Consider the following 26,782-nt stretch of genomic DNA (forward strand, 5'->3'; position numbering starts at 1 on the left):
TGAGCCTGATGATCAGGGTACATAGGAGGTTCCACGTACTTCTGGAAAAGGCACCCACTCTGTGATGCAAAGAACTCTCTAACCTCCTGCAATGTCTGTATAATGGTATGCAGTATGCTTGCTCTTTTGTGGAAGGCTAGACTGCCCTTTTTAGTTTGCTAGGGCTGCCTTAGCAAGTATTACACATTGGGTGGCTTAAACAAGAGAAATTAATTTTTTTTCTGAGGTTAAACATACAAAATCAAAGTATTCGTAGGTTTGGTTTCTTCTGAGGCCTCTCTCCTTGGCTGGTAGATGTCTGTTTTCCTTCTGTGTCTTCACATGGTCTCTTGTGTTCTACTCTTCCATTAAGGACATCAGTCAGGTTGGATTAGGGCCCACCCACATGGCCTCATCTTACTTTAATTACCTCTTTAAAGGCCTTGTCTCCAAATACAGTCACATTCTGAAGCACCGGCGGTTAGGACTACTGTAACATGACTTTTGGGGGGCACAGCCCATAACACTGCCTGTGGTAGGCAGGCAGTAGCCTCATGTTATAGGTACCTGTGAGTACTCAGCAAGACAGTGCGATGCTGGAGAAAGAACTTGGGCTTCAGAGTTGTTTTGGCCAGGGTTCGTGTCCTCTCTTCTGGTCCATTCTTTAGCTGAATAGACTTTAGAAAGTGACTAGACCTCTTTGAGCATCTCCAAGCAGCTAGAAATCGGCGCTTCTGGAGTTGTACAGAGTATGGGAACATCTACCAACGAGGTACAGGATAGGACCTCAGTATGCATCATATATATGGGAAATTTGTCTCAGATGATTTAAATTCTTAGTAGAAATTGCTGCACACAGTGCTCACCAAGTGCTTTCTGCCTGATTGATTATAAACCCCTAAATTAAAAAAAAGCATAACTACTTTTATTTGGGTTGTTTGTTTTTGAGAGAGATGTAATCGATGCGTTTTTATTTTCTATTGCAATGCATCTTGATTCCTTTAGTTTAGAATTTACACAATGCTAGGGACTGTGCTAGTTATCAGAGCCTTAAAGATGAATGTCACCTAGTTCTTGTTTCCTTCAAAGTCCTGGGTCTTGAGTATCAGTTTTAACACGTGTCTAAGCCCTTGAGATTTCAGTATTGCCTCGTTTTCTCCTCAGGCGAAGTCATTTCCTGTGTGAGCGAGCTACAGAGCTTAAAGGTGGAGCCCTCCGCAGAGAAGGAGAAGCAGCGGTCAGAAGCCAAGCACATTCTCCTGCGGAAGCAGCGAGCTTTAGCAGACCTCTTTCAACACCTTGCAAAAACTGGTAAGGGTCTCGCTTGAAACCTGATGCAGAATGATGACCAGCTCTTAGGGGTTTTGGAAAACAGCGTGAGTGATTTGGGGGAAATTTCTAAAGACATTTGAGATGGTGGGAAACAGAAGGTGGTAGGCCAGGTTCTGAAATGCCTTTCTGAGAGTTCAGTCACATAGGAAATTCCTCTGATGAACCATTTGTGATTCCCAAATATTTTCACAGTTTTGTAATGAGGTTTCTCAGAAACTGTGCTTTATTTTCATCACCATATGTTGTACAGCACCCACCCTTTCAACATCGCTTAGTGAGCAACATTTCTCAAACTCTAGTGTGTGTACAAATGACTCGGGGAACCTCGTTGAGTGCAGTGGTTCTGTTTCAGTAGGTGCAGGGCAGGGCTGCACAGCCTGCTTTCTAACAAGCTCCGGGGCTGATCCCAGGACTTTATTTTGAGGAGCAGTGGCGATGGAATGGAGGGTGGGGCCTGGCACATTCATTCTCTTCTGAGTTTCTTAAACACATGCTATTTATTTCCTAGGTTTGTCATATCGCAAAGGTCTTGCCTGGGCCCGTTCAAAAAACCCTCAAGAGATGCTTCATCTTCACCCGTTAGAAATCCGGAGTGCATTGTCTATAGTCAGCAGCACTCAGGAGGCTGATTCTGGGTTTGTTTTTTAAATTATAAATAGAACAAGTCATCTAAGTCTATATGTCCTTATTTGCCAAAAGGGAGATAGAATCCCTCTCTCCTAGTGTTGCTGTATAGGTAACATTTAGAAAAGTGCCTGGCTTGGGATCTGGCATGTTGGGAGCATTCAGTAAGAGATAATTTTTTTTGATTTTCCTTTTCCTCTCTGTCTTTCTTGCTTTCCGTTTCCTTTCCGTTTCCTTCCTTCCCTTCCTTCCTTCCTTCCTTCCTTCCTTCCTCCCTCCCTCCCTCCCTCCCTCCCTCCCTCCCTCCACGTTGGCCCCACACCCAACATTGGGCTTGAATTCATGACCCTGAGATCAAGAGTTGCATGCTCTACCAACTGAGCTAGCCAGCACCCCCCACCTTTAAAAAGAAAGAAAGAAAGAAAGAAAGAAAGAAAGAAAGAAAGAAAGAAAGAAAGAAAAATATTTTATTTATTTATTTGAGAGGGAGAATGAGAGGGTGAAGCAGACTCCCCGCTGAGCAGAGAGCCCGATGCGGGACTTGATCCCAGGACCCTGAGATCATGACCTGAGCCACCCAGGTGCCCCCTCCCTTTTTTTTAAGTATCTTTTCCTTTCCTCCTTGTATTCACCTCTCCCATTGTTTTTTTGGTCCTTTGATTTTCTTTTCTTTTTCTTTCTTTTTTCTTTAAGATTTTATTTATTTGAGACAGAGAGAGTGAGAGATCACAAGCAGGGGGGAAGGGTAGAGGGAGAAGCAGACTCCCCATTGAACAGAGAGCCCAAAGTGGGACTCGATTCCAGGACCTTGGGATCATGACCTGAGCCGAAGGCACACACTTAACCGACTGAGCCACCCAGGCGTTCCCCCCTGGTCCTTTGATTTTACTGAGGTCTCCTCACTTGATTTGAATTCACAGCTAGAAAATCTGTGAGAGAGTGGCCACATTTGTAACTGTTCCCTATACAAAAGTTCTTTATAATTTCTAATATATTCTTGAATTTGAGAACCTATAAATTTTGAGACAGAGCTATTTCTATGTTCATACCTGTGGCAGAGGTGGTTATAAATGATGATTGGCACGAGCTGGGTATGCATACATTTGTATTTTGTTTGCTCAGTGGTCCTCTCAGTGCCTTAAATTTTAATTCAACACAACATTGTAAAAAGTAGAAAATTTTTTTAAAATTTTATTTATTTACGTAATCTCTATCCCCAATGTGGCGCTCAGACTCACAACCTTGAGGTCAAGAGTTGCATGCTCTTCTGAGCTAGGAGGCACCCCAAAAGTAGAAATTTTACCTAAATATTCTGGATTTCAGTTTTTCAGGAGGATTTGGCCAAGTGGGTTTATTTTCCCATGCAGTCAAAAGTTAAACTGTAGCTCCCTGCTTTTGACAGGACACGTGCTCTCCAGATCACTATGGTCTTTAGCAATCCCTTTTGCTTCTTCCATATTGAGGTCAGCTGTCATTGGCATGTATTATTTTGTGCTTGGCTGTTTTTACTCATTTATATTATCTGCCTGGCCCCTATAGGCATCAGGATTTATGACCCTTAGCTCCCATTCCTAAGATAGTTATAAAGTTTTCATTAAGGAAACTATATTATCATCATCATTTATTTCCCCACTGTACTTCCAGTGCTAAGTATATAATACATCCTTTGCATAAAGGATTGATGAGTGCCTGACTGAATGAGACCTCACAGAAATAAATCTATTCACACTCTTGACTTTTGGTTGTGACTAAATAATACCAATCTCTGAATCTTCAGGATCTGGGGTAGGAAATAGTGGTTTCAATTAAGTAAATCATGTTGAGGGGCACCCGGGTGGCTCAGTCATTAAGCGTCTGCCTTTGGCTCAGGGCGTGATCCCAGAGTCCTGGGATCGAGCCCCACATCAGGCTCCTCCGCTGGGAGCCTGCTTCTTCCTCTCCCACTCCCCCTGCTTGTGTTCCGTCTCTCACTAGCTGTCTCTCTCTCTGTCAAATAAATAAATAAAATCTTAAAAAAAAAAAAAAAAAGCAAATCATGTTGAATTCTTTTCCAGGCTGCTTACAGAAATCTCATCGTCATGGGATGGATGCCAGAAATATTTCTTTCGCTCTCTTGCACGGCACGCCAGGCTTAGTGCAGCCTTAGCAGCTCCTGCCAAGGTAGGTGATAGAACCTCTGTATTGCAGGGGCCCAGGGAAAGCTCCTGTTCTCTTCCTTCAGGGCAGTGTTCTCCGGTCTTGTCAAGTGATCGGAGTCCATTACTGAAAGTGACTGAGCTTTTTGCAGAATATCGTTGAACTTACAATATAAATCAGTGTAATTTTGTGTTTAATCAGAGAGCATTTTATCATAAATTCTGTTGCTACATTTGCCAACAAGACCAGATGCATAAGAAAAGTTATGTAAGAGGGGCGCCTGGGTGGCACAGCGGTTAAGCGTCTGCCTTCGGCTCAGGGCGTGATCCCAGCGTTATGGGATCGAGCCCCACATCAGGCTCCTCCGCTATGAGCCTGCTTCTTCCTCTCCCACTCCCCCTGCTTGTGTTCCCTCTCTCGCTGGCTGTCTCTATCTCTGTCGAATAAATAAATAAAATCTTAAAAAAAAAAAAAAAAGTTATGTAAGAAAAGCTTCAAGTTGAGAATGCCATCTTCAGGTCTTTTTCCCTTTGTGAATGAGAAAAGACCACTACTTTTGATGTTAAACCTAGTTCCCTTTTTTTTTTTTTTTTTTAAAGATTTTATTCACTTAAGTATTTATTTGAGAGAGTATGCACAAGCAGGGGGAGCAGCAGGCAGAGGGAGAAACAGGCTCCCCGCTGAGCAAGAAACCCAATGTGGAACTCGATCCTAGGACCCTGGGATCACGACCTGAGCTGAAAGCAGATGACCAACCAACTGAGCCACCCAGGAGCCCCTAAACGTAATTCCTGTTCATGGAACATCAATGATCTGTGGAAGCATAATTTGAGGAGCACTGCTCAAAAAGATGAATATGTTGCTTTTAGACTGCAGTATATACCCCAATCGTATCTAAGCAAGGGGCACTTTCCCCAGAGAGTATTGGATGAACGGGCTTTCCTGTGACACCTGCATGGGTGGTGGTGTTTGCCAGCAGCCCCCTTGGCATGCTTGCTTCTTCCCCTGTCAGGAGTTGGGCATGAGCAACGTTGAGCGATGCAGAGGGTTCTCGGCACATTTGATGAAGATGCTTATCCGACAGCGGCGCTCCCTGACCACGCTGACTGAGCAGTGGATTCTCCTCAGGTATCCGCTAACTAGTTAGTTGGGTTTGTGGCAGGAATTAGGAAGAATCGTGGGGGTCAGCTCTCAATTATGAAGTGAAATTTGAGGCCCAAAGATGCAGGTGGAGTTTCTCTTGGCTCTGCCTCTTGCTTTTGGTGCTATGCTTCTGCCCCGTGGTTCTGGCAGCACCTCCTGGTAGAATAGGCCCTGGGGAATGAGTCCAGGGCCGAATTAGACAGAAGTTGCCATGGCTGAAGTACACCTGGGTCTGGATAGAGGGGGTTTGTGGTTGACAGTCCCTCAGGCTGTGTGACAGGATCGAGTTTATGGTACTGGAGTATCTGTCTGTGGGCACAGATCCTGTTTGAGACTGCTTCCATTCATTAGGCTTTTTGGATTACAGAGTTGCAATTTCCTGAGTGTCATACATGGATGCCTCTCAGTGGAAATAAATATTTAAAAGATTTAAAAGATGAGGACAGTTAGGAAAGCTGTCATCAGTTTGTTGAATGGATTGTTGACCGAGAGGTAGTATTTCCAGGCCGTAATCACTTTGTCTACAGCTGTTCTGCTCTACTCATAGGGATTTATCTAACAAAGTATACTACAGTTCAAGATTTTTTTTTTTTTTTAATAACGGTTGAAATCACTGCAGTGGTGTGACTATGTTGGGTGTGAAAAAGCTGTAAGGGGGTAGTTGATAAGCAGTGAGTTTTGACACTTGTGAAAGACTAAAGACACTTCCTTCAGTCTTCAGAAAGATGTGTTTAAGTATTTTAAAAGGCATTTCAAGAGACTTCTTATCTGGGGGATCCTCCCTTCTTGATTATGTGAAAAAGCCCCTTTGTTCAGAAATAAGTTACTGTTTAAAAAACCATGGTGACGCAGTTTAAGGTGCCGTGTGTTTTCCCCATGGATTTCTCGGCACAGGAACCTCCTCGGCTGTGTGCAGGAGATTCACGGCAGGCTGACTGGCCCACTGGTCTACCCCGTGGCCTTCCCCCCTCAGGATGGTGTGCAGCAGTGGACAGAGAGGCTGCAGCACCTGGCCATGCAGAGCCAGGTCTTGCTTGAGCAGCTCTCCTGGTTCCTCCAGTGCTGCCCCTGTGCAGGGCCAACTCCCGGCCAAGGCGAGGCCCAGGCACAGGGTCAGCCTTCTGCCCCTTACCCAGAGGGACCAGAGCTCACCAAGGGGTGGCTTTCCGGAGCAGCACAGGACCTCATCCCATCAGAACTGAGTTACCCATCCCCAGTACCTCGAAATCAGCTGCCCTCTGGCTGCCGGATGCGGAAACAGGACCAGCTTTGGCAACAGTCAACTACGAGATTAACAGAGATGCTGAAAACCATTAAAACAGTGAAAGCTGACGTTGACAAAATCAGGCAGCAGTCTTGTGAGACTCTCTTTCATTCTTGGTGAGTGTGTTTATGTCTTTACTGTCCCTCTGCGTGCTCGGGTGCTTGCTTAGAGTTTAGTAATGTGGTAAAAAAGGATTGGGATGAAAGGGATTTTACTTCAGTTCTCTGTTTTTCTGTGGACCTTCATGGTGCTTTGTGGCATATGTCTAGCTGTAAATCTTGAGATACAGTAAATTTTCCCCTGCTTACATTTTAGTGGTTGGAGGGAGGGTGTAGCCCCTTCCTGTCAACATTGTGGCATTTCTGTTGCAGGAAGGATTTTGAAGTTTGCTCTTCTGGGCTGAGTTGCCTGTCCCAGATGTCGGTTCATTTGCAAGGCCTGGAGTCCTTGTTCGTTATTCCAGGGAGGGAGGTTAAACAAACAGATCAACAAATGGCATTAGTTCAGAGCCTGGAATATTTAAGAGGAGAAATCAATAAAGCCACGGATGAGTTTACTGCCTGGAAGACACATCTACTTGCTTTAGGCAGCCAAGGCGGTAAGAACTGTCATTCGACGAGGGGGTCAAAGCCCAGTGTAGAAGTGATGTCCTGTAGATTTAAGTCTAGACTACCCTAAAGACACTTTATGTTTTGTTCCAGACGTATCCGTCCAGGGTTCTAGGACAGGCAGGTGTGGTTGGAACCCACAGCTCCTAACTCTTGCTGCCTCCTTTCTTTGAGTACCTTGCCTCTGAACTGATCGTGTCACTTTGTAGCACGTGCGTGGGGAGGCAGCACAGGCTCACTCGCTGTTCGCGACCGTTCTCTCTTAGACGGAGTCTGAGGGCTGATACGTGAGCTGAGTTGGTGTTTATACACACCATCTTAACTAGTTTCATATTTTTGGCATTCTTCCAGTGAAACTTTCAACAAAAGACAATAAAATCTTGTAGGTTCATCTAGACGAGGGGTCTGTCTCCATCTTTGTGTCCAGCAGTTTGATGTGGTGGCTCGTCCACAGTAGGTGCTTGGCGGGTGGCCGTTGGCCAGAATAACAAGTGCGGATTGTTAATGGTTTCCAGAGGCACTGAAGCCAATGATTGGAGGTTTTGTTTGATTTGCACCATGTTACTTACTAGGAAACCAAATGTTGGAGGAAGGGTTTGTGGAAGATTTTTCAGAGCGAGTGGAAGCTGCCATCCGGGCCATCCTTTGTGCCATCCAGAACTTAGCAGAAAGAAACAGTAAAAAGACAGAGGAGAACACTGACCAAACAGGACCACGAGAAGAGGATGGTATGTCTGAAATCAGGCCAAAACTGTTTTTATACTTGATTTAATTTTTTAATTTTATTTTTGTGGCTAAATTTTCAAGGACCAATGTTAGGAATGACGACTGGATGAATGGAGATGAAAGGGTTTATTTTGTGTTATTCATCATGTCTTCCTTTTCTGTGAATGAAAGAGGCAGCAGGCTGTGAGAGACTGCAGTCAGGACATCTAACAAAACTCTTAGAGGATGACCTGTGGGCGGACGTGAGTGCTCTGCATGTGCAGAAGATAATCTCTGCTGTCTCTGAGCTGTTGGAGCGGCTGAAATCTTATGGCGAGGATGGCATAGCAGCGAAGAACACGGTAACCGATGGTTGTTTGTAAGCTTCTTGCTGTCTGGAGTGGGCCGAACAAAGGCAGACTGGATTTCACTTTGCTCTGTGTGGGTGGTCCCAGAGCAGACCTTTGTGGCAAAAATCACTAAGAATTTGATTTCTTTATGCACGTAAACCTCACTGACAAACTTTGAAAAGCTTAGGGCTTGCTAGCAGGTAAGGATTACAGTAGTAAGATGCATAGATGAAAAAATGCCAGCCATCCAGAGTATCTGTTATCTTGGGATTCTTTCTTTCTTTTTTTTTTAAATAATATTTTTTTATTATATTATGTTAGTCACCATACAGTACATCCCTAGTTTTTGATGTAAAGTACAATGATTCATTACTTGCATATAACACCGAGTGCACCATGCAATACGTGCCCTCCTTACTACCCATCACCGGTCTATCCCATTCCCCCACCTCCTCCCCTCTGAAGCCCTCAGTTTGTTTCCCAGAGTCCATAGTCTCTCATGGTTCATTCCCCCTTCTGTTTACCTGCCCCCCTTCTTCTTCCCTTTCTTCTCCTACCGATCTTCCTACTTCTTATGTTCCATAAATGAGTCAAACCATATGGTAATTCTTTCTCTGCTTGACTTATTTCGCTTAGCATTATCTCCTCCAGTGCCGTCCATGTTCCAGCAAATGTTGAGAAATCATTTTTTTGATGGCTAATATTCCATTGTGTATATGGACCACATCTTCTTAATCCAGTCAGCGGTTGAAGGGCATCTCCGCTCCTTCCACGATTTAGCTGTTGTGGACAATGCTGCTATGAACATTGGGGTGCATGTGACCCTTCTCTTCACTACGTCTGTATCTTGGGATTCTTTCATACCCAACCACGTGGTCCTGGGTGTTTGATGTTAATGTGGGTGTTGCTGCTGTCAACTAAGGCTGAATGGCCACACCCTGCAAACACCATTCCCTTCACAACAAGCCAGCAGAGAGGGCAGTTGCTATGTCCATATAGACCAGACAAGTAACTTATTTCGTAGGACATTGTAAGTCTGTAGCATTGCTTCCAAGTGCCGACTTTGATCCAAATAGATTTCGTTTATAAACATCTTATTTAAAAACAAAAAACCTTGTTAACTAAATGAAACTTAAGTGACAGAATTTAAAGTGTACTTTGTGAGGGTTTGTGTGAACAAGGAAGAAATACCAGAGAGTGGAGGGGTGCGTGTGTGGTTGTGTGCGTAAGAGAGAATATACATAAAACCATTAGTGGCATTTAGTACCTTCACAGTGTTGTGCAACGATTGTTGCTGTGCAGTCGCAGAACATCTGTATTACCGCAGAGGAAACCCAGTCCCCGTGATGTAGTGTGAGCAGGCCTTGTGATTTTTCGCCCCGCAGGTCTTCAGCCAGTCCTGCTGCTTGCTGGTGCGTCTGGTGCCCATGCTCTCCAGGTACTCAGACCTCGTTCTCTTCTTCCTGACCATGTCTTTGGCGACTCACCGTAGCACTGCAAAGCTGCTGTCTGTGCTTGCCCAGGTCTTCACAGAGCTCGCCCAGGAGGTAAGGACTGTTCATGGGGAGCACACTCTGGCAGCCAGTACCAAATACTCCAGACCCATTAGTGTGGGGTTTGCCAGGCATTTTTTGGGACTTTCACAAATAGCAGGAGGTGATTTGCTCTCCCTGTGGATTTCTCAGGGCATTGTCCAACACCCTTTCGCTATGCCTGTTTCCACTAAGGTCTTGGAACCTGCCAAGTCCCCCACTGATGGACTCCCTAGACTCCAGAGGCTGTCCTGAGCCTGTCTCCTCCTTTGTAAAATGAGATCTGCCTACACTCCTTAGCATTTTTGTAAGAACTACTTTTAATTGAATATATACTTTGTTTTGTTTTGATTTTCTTAGTATTCTAAGATTTTCTCCAGATCTAAGTATAATACAGGTGAGAGTCACTTGGGGAAGATAGGAATTTACAAACTGAAGATGGGGTCTAGCCTTCTTGTAAATAGTCAAGAGTTCTTAGTTCTGATTAGAGGATAAACATTTGTATTTGTTGAGTAATAAATGAACGAGTCCAATTTGCTCCCTCTATCCAATGGGCACTGAGCCAGTGTCATATCCCATCACTCCTTGGAAGATACTCTGTGTGCAAAAGACAGTGGCAGGATAATGTATGGTGAGGGTGCCCTGAGATTTGGGTTAGCCGTATTTGTCCACTTGCGCTCTTGCTCTTGTCTGACAGGCTCTAGAATGACTTTGGCCTGTGCTTTGAGGTGGGGTGTGGGGGTTGTGATATAAGCAAAGTGTTCGGAGCCCTTTGGCTGTTCCAGATGTAGCTACTGTAGTGGTGTCCCCTCCTCCTATATCATTGTATTCTGCCCATACCTAAACCTATTTTAGGGGCCCTTGGGTGGCTCAGCCGGTTAAGCATCTGCCTTTGGCTCAGGTCTTGATCCCAGGGTCCTGGGATCAGGTCCCGCATTGGGCTCCTTGCTTCGTGGGGAGTCTGCTTCTCTCTCTCCTCCCCCACCCCTGCTCGTGATCTCTCACCCTCTCTCTCAAATAAATAAATAAAACTTTAAAAATAAATTTAAAAAAAAAAACCTATTTTAAAACCATGTAGCTCAATGGGAAAATTAGGTAAGTTAACCAAGACATATTTTTGCATCAACATTCTAAGAAGACCTGTCATATCCAAATTGTATTCATATCCTTTCTGAGTAGTCCTGAAGGAAATTGAGAGTAGGTTACGCTCAGTGCTAAGGTGATAGATCTAGGTTGAAATTACAACATGTAATCCACAGAAAGCTGTTTCTGTGTAACTAAGTTACAATCAGTGACTGGTTTGGGATCTTAATTCTTTGTTAGTTGGCAGCTGATTTTTTTAGTACTTTTTCATACTGAGATTGACAAATAACGACAGCTTGTCTGATAAAATTTCTAATTGAGAACCACTATTTTCTTCTACTTGTTTTTCTGTTCATTTTTGTCCCACATGCTAGTAGTTGATTTTCCTTTTCAAACTATTTTCTAACACAAAACACTGTTTTCTTAACCCTTCATGTGTGTTTCTTTGTCTGATCTTGTTCTTGACCCCATGCTGGCCAGGTGCCTTGGCAGAAAATGCCAGATGCGGCACATACTCCAGGAGTAACGGTTTTACCTCAGAGTTGAGGGGAGGCATTTTTTTTTTAATTTAAAATTAACATTTTACTTGTGCATCACACCAAATTTTCTTCAGCTTTTGAAGTAAAAAGGAACTCTCCCGCTGTGGCATCTGCTTCAAGTTGCTGTACCTCCAGGGCTACAAGTGTTCTCTCCCTCCTCTTTCTTCTCAGGCTTACTAATTTGAGAAGTAAATAAAGAAGGACAAAATCCCTTTGGGATATAGACACTGAGAGGTTCTACCCTTGCTCAGTGACTTGCTCCTAAATACTATCCTAGTATAATTCATTCAGGTTTTTGTCTTTCCAAATGAAATTACTACACACCAGAGGGCCTCGACAAAGTCAAAACCTGACATGTTCAATCTGATGTCAAGCTTTGAACCTGCATAGTAACTGTTATCAGCAAGGAGGAAAAGAATGTCAAAGATCTGCTGGATATGTTTCTATCAGATTGAAAATACTGAGCTAGAGAAAAGCTGAAACAATTATTTTCCTGTCTTTTATTGCTTTAGTACCTAATTGTTCGCTCTTTTATTTTTAAGGGATTTTGCCTGCCCAAAGAATTCATGGAAGATTCAGCAGGAGAGGGAGCAACTGAGTTCCATGACTATGAGGGAGGTGGAATTGGGGAAGGTGAGGGCGTGAAAGATGTGAGTGACCAGATAGAACATGAAGACCAGGTATGTTTTCACATGCCCGAAGTATGCACACAGTGTACAGAAACTCACTCCCTTTTCCCTTTCTTTTCAATATTAAGTTTTACACACAAATGTTTTTTACTGGGTTAATGGTTTTCAAACTGTGATCCACGGAGCCCTAAGAATACTAAAGCTTTAGGGAGTAGGTATAAATAAAAAGCTAAAGGACTACAGAAAGGAACTTTGCAGCTCAGTCATTAGTTATGGCTATAATTTGAGAGGGAAATGATTTAAAACATTTTTATTTTAAATCGGGAGGTCTTTGCTGATGATTTTTCTAGAGTAATTTTGGTAGTGGCTCATTTAAGGATAAAAAAATTTGACTATTTTAACTAACAAGTGCATTAAATGCCAGTGTTTACTATTGAGAACTTTTATTGTATGTTTATAAGACCTGTTGAAAAATTTTAATCTATAACCTCTTTTGGTTGGAATCAAGAATGTTTTTGGAATAGATGCTTTGGGCTAAGATTGTTGTGTTGCTTTTTTAAATGCCTGTCTCATTTGGGAGGTTTTTTTTTTTTCATACTATTATTAGTCATTTAGATTTATCAACTGTGACTTGAAAAAATTAGAGATAATGGCATTTCTTTTTAGCACCTATATTCTAAGTCTAAAGCAGACCATAAACTTTTATTTAAGCTACTGTGATAGCTAAATAAAGGAGCAAACCAATTCAGACTTCTTCTCATCCTCTGAGGGGAAAACTGGAAAGAAAAGCCAAAAGAGTGATGCTAGTGTTGATGTGGTAGAGCTCTGTTTAATACACATACATTTCAAAATTTGGCTTTTCTGTATTTCTCAAATTTAACTTCATCAACAGTACTTTTCTCGTGGAAAAAAATTAAAGCAAAAAATTTGCAAACTTAATAGAAAAGTGCAATCCAAAGCAAAAAACATTAAGTGGGATAAAAGCTATCAGAACAATTTGGTAGTATCTCATAAATTTTAATTGTGTATATTCTTTGACCTAGGAATTCCATGTTTTCTGATAGAAATGCTAATAAGGGTCAAAGAGAAATAGGTGTATGAAGGAGTGTTTTTTGTACGAGGATGTTCCCTGTAGCGTTACTTGTAATGGTGAAAATTGTGAAAGGATCCAAATATTTATCAGGAGGAAATTCTTTAAATTATGATACCATCTCTGCAGAACAGTGCTATAAGTTAGACAGAATGAGATAGATTTATGTGTATCAACATGGAAATATATCTATGGGACATTTTTTAATTTTAAAAAAGAAAAGCAGGGCTGCCTGGCTGGCTCAGTCAGTAGAGCATACAACTCTTGATCTTGGGGTCATGAGTTTGAGCCCCACATTGCCTGTAGAGATTACTTTAAAAAAAAACTTAAAGAAAAGAAAAGCAGATTGCAAAAACAGTTTGTAAAACAATGAGGCTTTTTTGTTTAAAAAGATGCTGGGAGACAGGTATTGCTACAGATGTCCTAGATATATTCATGAATAAAACGATGGACCAGAATGTCACTGATACTAATTTCTTTGGGAGTTTTGGAGGATGGTGTTGCTGTGGGAAACTTACTCTTTCTGTTTTGCTTAGAATTCTTTTAATGGGATTTTATTATGCTTGTATTTTTAAAAAGCACTTTTCAAATCCAGCCATAATAAGAGAACAATCATGAATTTTCTGCCCCAGATATTACCTAGAGTATATAGGAATATATAGTTTAAGGAAAAGTGAACAGAATTACGTTCAGTTACTATCTATGAGAGACCAAAGTGATAAAAATATTAAAACCGTGGACAATATAATAAGATTGAATTTTTTATCCTTCTTTTTCTTAAGAATTCATATTCTTTTTTAAAAGAATGCATATTCTTTTAAATATGGATTTTTAAAAACAATTTACATGAAGAAACCTTCAACAAAATTCTATATTCTCTAATCCCAATGCAGTAAAACTGGAAATTACAGACATATTAAAGCAAACCAGAAATTATTGTGTGTGGTTATCCCTGTTGGTTCTCCTTTCTTCTCTCCCCAGAGATAACTTTATACCATTAATGTTGGCATTTAAATATTTATATTCTATTTAGAGTTGAATAAACATTAGCAAAGTTACAATGTTTATTTTTTCTATAATGCTTTTTGATATAGGCAGAAGATACATTTCAGAAAGGTCAAGAAAAGGATAAAGAGGATCCTGACTCAAAATCAGACATTAAAGGCGAGGATAATGCCATTGAGATGTCAGAAGACTTTGATGGGAAAATGCATGATGGAGAACTTGAAGAACAAGGTTTGCGATTATCTTCACTTCATTCTTGTTTTTAAAAAATATTTTATCTAGGAAATTACATGTTCCTAATAAGGAGCCTACTATCATTTTTTGGGGCAAGTTTATTACTCTGCATAACTGTAAATGAAAACATCAGCATATGCATGTTTCATCACTATCTCCACAGAGGCAGAAGTCTGTAGTCAGTTCTGGAAATTCTTCTGAGTAAACTGAGACACTGACTGGTACTTTGGCTGCCTCCTGTGCTAGATGCAGTGAGTTCCTCTTCAGGGAAGCCTGAAAGAGCAAGGAGAGATATCCCTAATAGAGCTTGACTCTCAGCTCAAAAGTAAATTGGTCAGGGTAGTTTCTTTAAAAAAAACTTATAAAAGTAGTAGACATTTGTTATAGGTGATTTGGAACAAGAGTGCAGGAGTGAAATAGATAGCCGTTAGGCTTACCACCCAAATCACTGAATAAATTTTAGTTTATTTTTTCCCATATATTGCATGCATACACACACACACACACACACACACACACACACACACATACACATACACCATACATAGTTTCATAGTCTGCTTTTTTTTTTTCCTTTTTTTTTTAAGGTAGGGGGAGGGGCAGAGAGAGAGGGAGAGAGAGAATCTTAAGCAAGCTGCATGCCCAGCGCATAACCTGATACGGGGCTTGATCTCACAGCCCTCAGATATGACCTCAGCTGAAATCAAGAGTTAACTGGACGCTTAACTGACTGAGCCATCCATGCGCCACTGTAGTATGCTTTTTTTCATTTAACATATGAACATTCCCCTTTCATTACAAATTGTTTGAGAATGTGATTTCTTATGGCATATCATTACCTGTCGCATTTGTTCCATGATTCATTTATTGCCCTAAATTTCTGTCCAGAGCCTAGTTTGAGATATCATGTCTTATTGTAAGCGAAGATCTTGCAGAAACGAAAGTTGACTTTAGAGTAGAAAAGTACACACTTGACTAAGCAGCATAAGAATATAACCTTTGGCACAGTAGACCTTGAGCAAAAACAATGGGAAGAAAATTCTGATTGAGTTAGACACATGATGTTAGATGTTGGATAAAATAGAAATGTATAGTATGTTGGAGATGGGGAGGAAAACCTTGGAAATCCTATAGTTTAACTCTTTCATTTCACAGATGAGAAACCAAAACCCAGTGAAGTTGCTGAGTCTCCTAATGAATATTCCCCCCGGCACCAGAAGTAGACACCCTGACAGCTATTCCCCCACTCTTCTGTTTGTTAATGTCACACATTACAGACTTCTTTTTTTCCTTCAAATAGTTTGTAAAACACAGTAGGACTACTTCAGCAGATCTAAAGACAGGTCTGCCTGTACAGTGTTTTGTAAACACAAGCAATAAATCTCAGGTGGGGCACTTGCCAGGTAGGGGGTCCATGCCTCTTCTGCACGCATGACCAGTCAGTTTGGGGATTTGCCTCACTAAACTCAGTGCCTTCCCTTTCAGAAGAGGATGATGGGAAATCGGACAGTGAGGGCAGAGACCTGGATAAACAGATGGGCGATCTGAATGGTGAGGAAGCTGACAAACTAGATGAGAGGCTTTGGGGTGATGACGACGAGGAGGAAGATGAGGAGGAAGAAGACAGTAAAACTGAAGAGACAGGACCAGGAATGGATGAGGTAATTAAAAGATTCCCCCCATCCTATTGTCCCCGGGTTGAGAGGAGGCATTCTTCCCACCAGCTACCACTCCCTGTCCTTTACTGCTCTTCCTTTTCTGTCTTTGTTTTTCTTCTTTTTTTCTTTCATACCTCTTTTTTTCTGTTTTTCCTCTTTGATCTGTCTTACTTGATTGTATTCAGAGCCAGAAGAATGGTCTAATCTGGGCCATCCCATGTGTTATGTAGGAGGGAAGTTAAGACTCCGTGCAAATGCTCTGATTCTGCTGTTGACCGTGAACTTCTCCAGCTCCCTGCTTAGGAGAAGTCCAGGGCTGGGTGGGATTCCGCAGCAGCAGCAGTGTGACCCACCCCACTGTTCATGCACTTGCTCTTACTGCTGCCTTCTGGGCCAAGCCAGACTGCTCTTTCCAAGTCATGAAGGACACCCTGTCTGCTGGATATGCCTGTGGGATTGACCCAACAGGCAGAAATTCTACATGCCTAAGAGCTATTTTAGGTAGAATCAACCTATGTGAAAGCAGTTTCTTAGATTGAGAGTAATGATTTTGTGTTTTTTCTTCCTTTGGCTTTTAGGAAGATTGTGGACTTGTTGCCAAAGATGACAACTTGGATGCTGGGAAGTCAAACAGAGATAAAAACCAAGATAAGAAGGAAGAAAAGGAAGAAGCAGAAGTTGCTGATGATGGACAAGGCCAGGACAAAATTAATGAACAAATAGATGAGGTGATGAGGATTTGAAACCCATCCACCCCTGATTCCAGGCCAGGGCTGTTACACTACACAGCTCCTGGGGAGTCTCAAGACAATTTTTTCCTATTCATCGATTGTTTTCCCATTGCCTCATAAAAGAACATGTAACAAAGTCTCTCAACAGGACATAAAATATCAGATACTTTGGTTACGAGTGAGGTGGTCTTCATGCTTTTTGGGCTCATGTTGAAGTTTGGAAGCTTAATTCTGTGATTCTTTTCCATGTATCTCCTCATAAACTTTAGTTTCCTTTTTGAAATTAAGTTACACAGTACCTTTTATCAAGGTGGAGAGCCTGCACAGAAAATGAAGTTTGAAATTCCAGCATGAAAATTCTGGAAGCATTAGTAAAATCCTAAAGTGTGGGGGAAATTTTAGAGAAAGAGACTTTGTATTCCTTTAGCGTAACTACTTAGAGCTAATTATATGCAAATGCTACTTTTTAAAAAAGTTTTCTTTTTTCCTGTTCTCTTCATTGTCCAAAGAGAGAATATGATGAGAATGAGGTAGACCCTTACCATGGCAATCAGGAGAAGCTGCCAGAACCTGAGGCCTTGGACCTTCCGGACGACTTGAATCTAGACAGTGAAGACAAGAACGGTAGTGAGGACACAGACCATGAAGAAGGAGGTGTGTCTTTCAGAACCTAAAGAGACCAGTTGGAATTCACTGAAAATGAGCAGTAACCAATTTCTTCATGCTATACCATGACCAGGTCATAAATCATGTCCAGTCAGCTCAATTCCAGTTTGAGAAAATTGTTTGCTTTGTCTCTGTAGTGTTTCTCACGTGAGAAACCTTAAAGCATAAGCTTTAAGTAAACCAGCAGGTGAACAGTACCTGGGTGGTGCTTCATTCCACAAAGCTGCATTTCCCCACAGCCATCTTGATGCCGCATCTCATGGATTGATGTGAACACTGCAGTCTGGGTATATGTAGGCCTCTGCTGGAGCCTAGTTTCAGCTTTCTTAGGGAAATGATTGTTTCAGTTATTGATTGCTACACTTATGTTGTGTGCTTAGTTTGAAATATGAAGTCATTGTTGGGAATGAAATTGAATAATCCGGAGAAGTCACGTGGCACCTGACAATAATCTGTCTGTCACCCGCTGTTCAGTTTGAGTGACTTCCCTAGGGAGAGCTATCTGGTATTGGCAGCATTGTAGAGAAAATGCCCCTATTAATAGAAGGTCCCCAGGCATGGTGGGTAACCAGACAGATAGGAGCTAGCCTCGCTCTGCTTCATAATGAATCAGTTACATATTTAGATAAGCTATTTAAAAAAACTTTTTAAAACACCATATTGGACAAAATTAGCAAGTTACAAAGAAGGTACGTACCATTTACATAAAAGTTGAATATAATACCATATATATTATTAATAGGTACATCAAGTGTAGGAAAACTTAGGAATAAAACACTGCTTCAGGTTATGGTGACCTCTGAGGAAGTAGGAAGGGCAAAGGCATCCAGAATCCATATGGTTGTACCCAGAACCATTTATTTCTTAATAACAAGTGACTGGAGTTTCATATAAATATGGCAAAATATTTACATCTGTTCAATCTAGGAGGTGAGTATATGGTTCTTGTAATTTTAAAATGCATTTTCATGCTTGAAGTATTTAGTAACTTGGATTTGTGAACTTGCTGTTTAACTGGAATAATTTGGTTGAAGATTTGATAGAGGCTTTCCTCATCTAAGAACAAGTCTTCACTCTCTGACTCTCTAGCTTACTTTTTTTTTTTTCATTTTCATTTTCATATAGCTTTATTAAGAAAGCTAAAAGAAAATCTCCCAATGTCTGTGAAGGCCAGACTTCTTACATTAAATTCTAGCTGAATTTTGGGGCACCTGAGTGGCTCAGTTGGTTAAGAGTCCAACTCTTGATCTCAGCTCGGTCTTGATCTTAGGGTTGTGAGTTCAGGCCCCATATTGGGCTCCACGCAAGGTGTGGAGCCGACTTAGAAAAAAAAATTCTAGCTGACTTAGCATTGTATAGGTTGCTTCTGAGGCCATTTCACTATCATATAATTTTGAAATCTGTTATAAACCTTAAATTCAACAAGTAAGCAAGCATAAAATTGAAAATTAAAATCCATTGAGGGTGTAATAGCTATTTACTCTAGAAAAACACCCAAGCTCACTTTAAACTATTGTGTATATAAACGAAGAAGCAATTATTTTAAAGAATTATTTGTTAACAAATTAACTATGATTTCTGATGTGTCCAGGGTATAGGAATGTCCTTTTATTTTTTTTTTTAAAGGATTTTTATGTATTTGAGAGAGTGAGGGAACACAAGAAGGGGGGAGGGTTAGAGGGAGAGGGAGAAGCAGACTACCCACTGACCTGGGAGCCTGACGTGGGGCTCGATCCTGGGACTCCAGGATCATGACCTGAGCCAAAGCAGATGCTTAACTGACTAAACCATTCAGGCGCCCTTAGGAATGTTCTTTTAATAAATAAAACTTTTCCAAATAGGATTGTTTCCATTGAGTATATGTTGTATTTTCTGTGTATGATAAAGAAGAATGTCTATCAGTTATTCCCAAGGATGATATCATTTCCTATCTTTGGTCTAAAATATTCCTATTGGTGTGCTGGCTTTTAGGATTTTTTAGTGGATTACTTAGAATTTTATAGTGAAATGCACTATCCAGACAATTGTGTGTAACATATACATACAATTTAGAGCAGGGATGGGCAAATTTGTACTGTAAAGGGTCCGATAATAAATATCTCATAATTTATAGGCCATAAGCTGTGACAGGGGTTGCAAAAACTCCATTCTGCTTTTGCAGTAGTATGAAAGCAGCCATAGGCAATACAGGATGGCTGTGCTAAACACATAGGTAAGCAAATAGACGTGGCTGTATTCCAGTAAAACTTTATTTACAGAGGCACACCAGTCAGATTTGGCGCTGGGGGTGTGGTTTGCCAATTCCTCATTTGAGACTAATAACAAAACTTGTGTAACTCGATCCCATGTTAAATCACATTGAATTCTGTGTTTCTACTTTTGTCGTATCTATCTAGAAGAAAATCCTTTGGAAATTAAAGAAAAGCCAATGGATACTGAGGAAGCAGGTCGTGAAGCTGAGGAAATAAAGGAAGAGATCGAGGCTGACCACAGTGAAGGTCAGAGTCAACATGAAGCTGAGGAAGGCTCCAGTGAAGAGGAGAAGGGGGAGGGGGAGGAAGAGATGGACACAGGAGCTGATGACCAAGACAAAGATACTGCTGAACATCCTGAAGAAAACTCCGACGATGAGCGGCAGTCTCTGGAGGACAAGGACAAGGAAGCCAGTGAGGACAGTGCAGAAAATGGCGTTCCTGTTGACCAAGGTCTCCAGCCCCAGGTAGTGTGGAGTGTCTGGCTTGTCTCAAGTTAAAAATAATAGTGAGAAGGAGAGGTTACTTTATTCTGATCGGAATCTTTTAGTATACTTGTCTGTCACCAGGTGGCGCTGCTGAGCAGCATTAAGTTTCTGTTTAAGACCCTTCGGCCTGATACCCGCCCTGCAGACTCCCCATGATGAGGAGTAGGGCACCTGCTGTTGCAGGACTCAGCCCCCCACCCCCTGCCCACTGTACTGCCTCATATTCTTTCCCCAGAGCATTTTAATGTGATGGTTTTGCTTACCCTGCAGAAGCAGGAAGAAGAAGAAGGCGGGGAGAACTCTGACCCAGAGGAGCAGGTGCCAGAGGCCACGGAGAGGAAAGAGCACGCCTCCTGCGGGCAAACTGGGGTGGAGAGTGTGCAGAGCGCACAGGCTGTGGAGCTGGCTGGGACCGCGCCTGAGAAGGAGCAGGGGAAGGAGGTGATAGGCCCTCACTGCCTCTGTCAGCTGCCTCTAGGAGGGTCTCTTTTCGCTGGGTGAAATCACCATCTATTTAGCAGTAGTTGGTGTATGTGTGATGTTGTTCTGTTGACATGTAAAAAGATCATCTTCCATTCTTTGAGAAAATGATCAGATACCTACTTTTACGTGCCTCTCAGAACAAACCCTAGGGTATTGGCTACATGTTGTATTTAAGTATTGTGCTTCAAGAGAAGAAGCTGTTAGGCTGGTAGTTCTTCATGGGAGAATCAGGTTCATGTTAGTTTTTAGAAAGCTCCCAAGTGAAGATAGGTTGAATTTAGACTTTAGAGCCAGAACTATGCTTCTAATAGTGGTTCCCTTTTCCTTGCTGTCAACAGGCTCTAAGGGGGTTTTCTGTTTGTTTTTTTAAGAGAGAAGGAGAGAGACAGAGAGCGTGTGTGAGCATTGGTTGAGGGACAGAGGAAGAGAGAGAATCTTAAGCAGGCTCCAGCTCCTAGCACAGAACCCAACCCAGGGCTTGATCTCAGAACCCTGAGATCATGACCTGAGCCATAATCAAGAGTTGATGCTTAAGTGACTGAGCCACCCAGGTGCCCCTCTAAAGGTTTTAATTTAAAAAGGAAAGCACTTCGTTCCTTGAGTCAGAGTGATGTGTTCTGTATATGACCACAGTTCAGGCCACTGGCATGCTGAGGAAAGAGCACTGAAAGTCAGGGGACCTCCTACTTACAGTGGTGACTCTGGACAGCTCCTTAAGCCTCTTTGAGCCCAGTTTTCCCACAGTAATAATACCTGCTTACCCTTCTTGTACCCCCACCACATTTATTGAGCACCCATTAGGTAGTGCTAAGCATTTTCATTACTTCAGGTCTTCATAAGAGTCCTCTAAGACAGCTGATTATTATTATTACTTTCTCCATTTTATATTTGAGTTAAATAAGCCGCAGTAAAGTGAAAATGACAGTCGCGAGGGTATACAGGTGGTTGATGGCAGAGCCTGGTTTCTGGTTGAGGCCTGTCCTGCCTCAAGTAAGCTATTCCAGTCCTGGAAACAGGGAACTAATCAGCCTTACACAGCAGAGTCACTCAAGAAGGTAACATCTGGATCTAGACGCTCTTGTGATTGGCCACAGTCCAGGCCTCAGTCATGGGCGAGTTCCGGAGCAGGGAGGCAGGTGTATTGTGTGACTCGGAGAGGAGAACAGTAGAGAAGCTGCGCACAGTACAGCGCAGTAGCCAGGTGCTCGTACAGCGTCTTCCTCCCTCATTCTCTTGTGGCTTGGATTTCATAGGAACACGGGAGTGGAGCTGCGGACGCAAACCAGGCAGAAGGCCACGAATCCAGCTTCATCGCCCGGTTGGCTTCCCAGAAACAGACCAGGAAAAACACACAGGTCTCTATCCCTTTTCAGCTGAACTTAGGTGCAGGCTGCGTGGGAAAAGATGCCCTAAGTGTACTGGTTTAAAAACAGCCACACTCCCAGGCTTTGCTCTCTCACCAGACATGATGGCGGCCACGGCAAGCAGATCAGGACCTTGGGCTTCTTCCCTGTGGGGATTGTGCGTGCGTGGGCACACACACACACACACACCCCCTCCTACCTATTCCTGTTACGTAGCCTAAGAGCCAGGTGTTGGCTGCTGTTGCCCAGTACTAGCCAGTCTTTTTTCCACTGTCCTTATTCTTTTGTGTTTTAAAATCAGGTTTTTAAAAAAGATTTTATTTATTTATTTAGAAATGATTTTATTTATTTGAGAGAGAGAGCATGAGAGGGGTGAGAGTCAGAGGGAGACACAGACTCCCCACTGAGCAGGGAGCCCAATGCAGGGCTCAAACCCAGGACTCCAGGATCATGAACCCAGCTGAAGGCAGTCACCTAACCAACTGAGCCACCCAGATGCCCCCTTTTATTTATTTATTTATTTATTTATTTATTTATTTATTTATTTATTGAGAGCACAGTGTGAATGGGGGGAGGGGCAGAAGGAGAGCGAATTCCAAGTGGACTCTATGCCCAGTGGTTGGGCTCTATCTCATGACCCGTGAGATCGTGACCTGAGCCAAAATCAAGTCAGATGCTCAACCGACCAAGCCACCCGGCATCCCTAAAAATTGGGGATTTTTTTGAACAGGGTATAATTCATGAACATGAAACGAAGTTCATATATAAAAAGCAATCCCCTAAAAAGCTTCCATCTTATTCCTGTCCTCAAGCCACGCAAGAGAAGATTGGTGCTACCAGTTTTTTCTAGTTTTACACATATTTTTGCATAGGTAACTTAGGTATGGATATATGTTTCTTCCTTGTCTTTATTTCAGATATAAAGTGTGTCATACAGATCCTTCTGTATTTGTTTATAGAGATCTGCCCACTCTTTTTAACAGCTGCATTGAATCCCATTTTTCTGTGGTTGTACCTCATTTAGTTAACCTGCCCCCTGTGGATGGACATTAGTTGTTTTGCCATCACAGACAAAGCTCTAATGAATTTCCACCTATTTCCCACAGAGTTTTAAGAGGAAACCTGGGCAGGCCGACAACGAACGCTCCGTGGGTGACCACAATGAGCATGTGCACAAGCGGCTGAGGACTGTGGATGTGGAGAGCCAGGCCGAACAGGGGCCAGCCCAGCCCCCGGCCCGGGTGGAGGATGCAGATGCGTTTGAGCACGTTAAAGAAGGCAGTGGCCCCTACGATGCACAGACGTACGGTACGCTTCCGGGAAGGCTTCGCCTTCGCTCACTGAGCCCTCGGCGAGAGTTTAAGCTGTATGACTGTGTGCCTGGCAGATAAACAAATTCATCTTAGGGATGGGTAATGGCTTTTATGGAACGATTTTCCCTCTAATAAGAATTATGCAGGAATGCAGTTTGGTTTTGGTATAAAAAGGTATCTGTGGCCAAGTGCAAATGTTCAGGGTTTCGGGGTATGGTGTAAGTCTTTTACATATCCTTGATAACAGTTTGCCACATCCAAACCTGGTGCTAATCTCGGGGTTTCTGAGTACTGGACGTTCCTTCATAGTCACTGTGAGGCCACTCCCTGCAATGGCAAGAGCTGGGAACTAGAAATGTTCTCAAGTGAAAAGAGAAAATCTCCACATAAGAAGGGAGTGGTCAGTCATTACTCAGTCTCTCCTTCTGGTTCTCTTGGTGACTTTTTAATGTTTTATTCCTACCGTGTAAACTAGTGTTGATCATATTTATCTATGAGCATAGTTTCAGAACCGATTGCTCTACCATGAATTACTTTTCTTCCTGTCTTCACCTTTTAGAAAAATAAAACAGTAGTAATAATTGCTACCATGACTTGAGCTCTTACTTTTTACCAAATACTATTCTGAGTCTTTGCTGAATGATCATGAAATTTTTCCAGTAGTCTTAATGAGCTACGGTATTTCCATTTTATAGATGAACATACTGAGGCCAGACAAGTTTAAGAACTTGTCCAAGGGGCGCCTGGGTGGCGCAGTTGTTAAGCGTCTGCCTTTGGCTCAGGGCATGATCCCGGCGTTTCGGGATCGAGCCCCATATCAGGCTCCTCTGCTAGGAGCCTGCTTCTTCCTCTCCCACTCCCCCTGCTTGTGTTCCCTCTCTCGCTGGCTGTCTCTGTCTAATAAATAAATAAATAAATCTTTAAAAAAAACAAAAAAAAGAACTTGTCCAAGATCACAGAGCTCTTCCTCAACACTGATTTTTCTGTGTCCTGTGTTATAGTCTTAATGATTACAGTTTCACTCATAAGTTACACTCATAACTTGGTAATTTGGTAACCCTATTTTTGTGGTAGAGAACAGGCAGTTACATCAGTAGGTCAGTAGGGCATCCAAGGCATGGAGAAGGCAAGCACTGTGTTCATGCCACATAGCTGGTCAGCAGAGAACCAGCATGACTAAAATCTTAGAAGCTAAAAATGACAAACTCTGCCCACTCTTGATTACTTTGTTCTGCAAAGACCTAGTTTCTCTATGTGTTTGTGTGCTTTATTGGCAGATGTGGCCAGCAAGGAGCAGCAACAGTCTGCAAAAGATTCCAGCAGGGATCAAGAAGAGGAGATAGAGGATACCTTCGCGGACGTGGAGGAGGAGGAGCTCCGAGCAGCAGACGTGGAACAGCTGAAGCCAGAGGTCGTCACGTCGGGGACCACAGCGAGCCCTGGTGCGTCCTACAGTGAACAGATCCCTCCTAAACTCTCTGACTTGGAGAAGTCACTTCTCATGTAGTGTGATCTGATCTGATTTGTTCTTTCTCCATCCTAACCCATGGTGTAGGTGTTCATTTAACTACGATAATTGTTCTATATTTCACATGAGAGTCAAAAGGTGGAGAAGTGGTGTTGCAGCCACTATCCTTCAAGGAGACCTCAGAAACCTGAGATTCAGGCAAAATGCCATCGGTAGTCTTTAAATATGTAGAAAACAAAATAGTATACTTACTTCAGTTATGACCAGAAGATACAGTCTTGATTATTAGAGAAGGGTTTTCAATTATGTGAAAATACAGAATATTAGCATAAAATGCAGTAAAATATTTAAAGAAATACAATGGAGAAAATGTATGTGAAATAGTAACCGAACTTCTTACATGTAGTTCCATTTCAGAGTTGACGAATTGCATTTACTAGGCAATTTATTAAAAAAAGAAAGAAAAAAGACATGCATTTAACAAATTAAAAAAATAACTTTATCAGCAATGGAATAAATGCAAATTCAAAACAACTTGCCCAATTCAAAAGCCTTTTTTTTCTGCTTTCTTCTTGTCCTCTTGGGTTTTAGAACTGTCGACTGCCCAGTCATTATATGACAGTGGGAATGGCATAGCTCTGATGAAAATTCAAAATCCAGACTTTGCCTCTTCCTCACGTTATAGGTTGAGGGAAATTATTCATATTTTCTTTGCCTCAGTTTCCTCATGTATAGAATGGAACTATGACCTTATTTTAGTTTTTATTTTTATCAAAGTTCTATATGCACGTAGTTTAAAGAATCACACAGTTCTACTAGGCTTATCAGGGTAAATGGGAGTCTCCCTTTTCCCTTCTTTGCAGAACAGCTGCCTTCAACATCATGGTGGGGAGGAGGGGAGGTTAGGGGAGTCAGAATTGGCAGTGACTGACCCAAAGGGAAGGAACATGTGGAGCCCATATGTGGAAATTTGGTGGGGAGTGAAGGAGTGAGGTTTGAGTAGTTGTTAGGATAGACAAGCAATCGTGAAGGCTCTGTCTCTGTGTAATTTTATGGTAAGTAAAACTGTCCTTGTGTGCATATAGGCCTTGATGAGATGGAGGTGGAGACCCAAGCTGTTAAAACAGAAGACCAAGATCCCAGGACCAACCTGTCCCACGAGGAGACAGAGAAGGAGAAACCAGAGAGAAGCCGAGATTCAACCATTCACACAGCCCATCAGTTCCTCATGGACACAGTTTTCCAGGTACGAAAATTTTCACAAATTACTGCTTTAATAAGTTAATAAAATGTAATTATAGACTGCTTTTAAATTTTTGTCAGTAGAACTTCATAAAACATCTAGTTGTTTGGGGGGTATCTGATCCTTATCAAAGTTTTTAGGAAAACTATTGGTATGACCAGTTTTCTCTAAACAGATAACACTGTTCCCAGCAGTTCATTCCAGGGTCCTAGTGGCTGGTCTGTCCTGACATGACCATGATGGTGGGTCTGGTCCTCTAGCCTCAGGCTCTCAGATTTACTCTGCTCATGTCCAGCATCCTTGAGAAGCCTATACTGACAATTCAGTTTATGCTGATGAAATAGCAAAAAAATCTTTGGCTTAATACCTGCATTTTAGGAAGAGCAGATTTAACAGAATTTTCCTTAATCATTTGACTTAACAGCAGTCCCGATTAATCAAAGAACATTTTGATAGTAATACCTTTGTGGGTTTTTTGTTTTTATTCTGCTGGATGGATTTCTTCTAAATGCTAAAATTTCCGTTATCTTGTCTCTACAAAATGGGAAGCAGAAGAAGACTGGTTGTCTGGCATCTTCTTATGGTGCCATTGAATTGCTTAAGCTTTGTCTCAGGGGTACGTATTTGTAGTTCATACCGCTCGGAAGAAGGCAGCCAGTGATGATGAGTTGGTGATTTCAACCTAGGCTGTCTCTTACTGTGGCTTTTTCTTCTTAGCCCTTTTTAAAAGACATCGGTGAGCTAAGACAAGAGCTGGAGAGACAGTTGGAAATGTGGCAGCCACATGAATCTGGAAACCCAGAAGAAGTAAGTCACTGGTCTTTTCATGAGATAATCTTGTTTTTTTGTTTGTTTAGGGTTTT

General features: G+C 42.2%; 1 protein-coding gene across 3 annotated transcripts in view; it reads left to right on the forward strand.

The window, feature by feature from the left end:
• Window positions 1-26,782, forward strand: part of MDN1 (midasin AAA ATPase 1) — a 165,461-nt gene that overhangs the window by 129,936 nt on the left and 8,743 nt on the right. For 2 of the 3 annotated variants that reach the window (XM_026511808.4, XM_057311196.1), the window contains 21 exons: window positions 1,144-1,290; window positions 1,820-1,946; window positions 3,990-4,095; window positions 5,084-5,199; window positions 6,109-6,594; window positions 6,850-7,076; window positions 7,659-7,814; window positions 7,984-8,153; window positions 9,527-9,688; window positions 11,838-11,975; window positions 14,109-14,250; window positions 15,739-15,914; window positions 16,490-16,639; window positions 17,152-17,296; window positions 19,705-20,027; window positions 20,319-20,489; window positions 21,785-21,886; window positions 23,002-23,203; window positions 24,486-24,650; window positions 25,762-25,922; window positions 26,637-26,726. In XM_026511808.4, coding sequence (XP_026367593.2) covers window positions 1,144-1,290; window positions 1,820-1,946; window positions 3,990-4,095; window positions 5,084-5,199; window positions 6,109-6,594; window positions 6,850-7,076; window positions 7,659-7,814; window positions 7,984-8,153; window positions 9,527-9,688; window positions 11,838-11,975; window positions 14,109-14,250; window positions 15,739-15,914; window positions 16,490-16,639; window positions 17,152-17,296; window positions 19,705-20,027; window positions 20,319-20,489; window positions 21,785-21,886; window positions 23,002-23,203; window positions 24,486-24,650; window positions 25,762-25,922; window positions 26,637-26,726 — 3,662 coding nt within the window. The remainder of the gene's footprint in view (window positions 1-1,143; window positions 1,291-1,819; window positions 1,947-3,989; window positions 4,096-5,083; window positions 5,200-6,108; window positions 6,595-6,849; window positions 7,077-7,658; window positions 7,815-7,983; window positions 8,154-9,526; window positions 9,689-11,837; window positions 11,976-14,108; window positions 14,251-15,738; window positions 15,915-16,489; window positions 16,640-17,151; window positions 17,297-19,704; window positions 20,028-20,318; window positions 20,490-21,784; window positions 21,887-23,001; window positions 23,204-24,485; window positions 24,651-25,761; window positions 25,923-26,636; window positions 26,727-26,782) is intronic. The other variant, XM_057311195.1, reaches the window with a different exon arrangement.

The sequence above is a fragment of the Ursus arctos genome, unplaced genomic scaffold, assembly GCF_023065955.2.
Source record: "Ursus arctos isolate Adak ecotype North America unplaced genomic scaffold, UrsArc2.0 scaffold_13, whole genome shotgun sequence".
NCBI lineage: Eukaryota > Metazoa > Chordata > Mammalia > Carnivora > Ursidae > Ursus > Ursus arctos.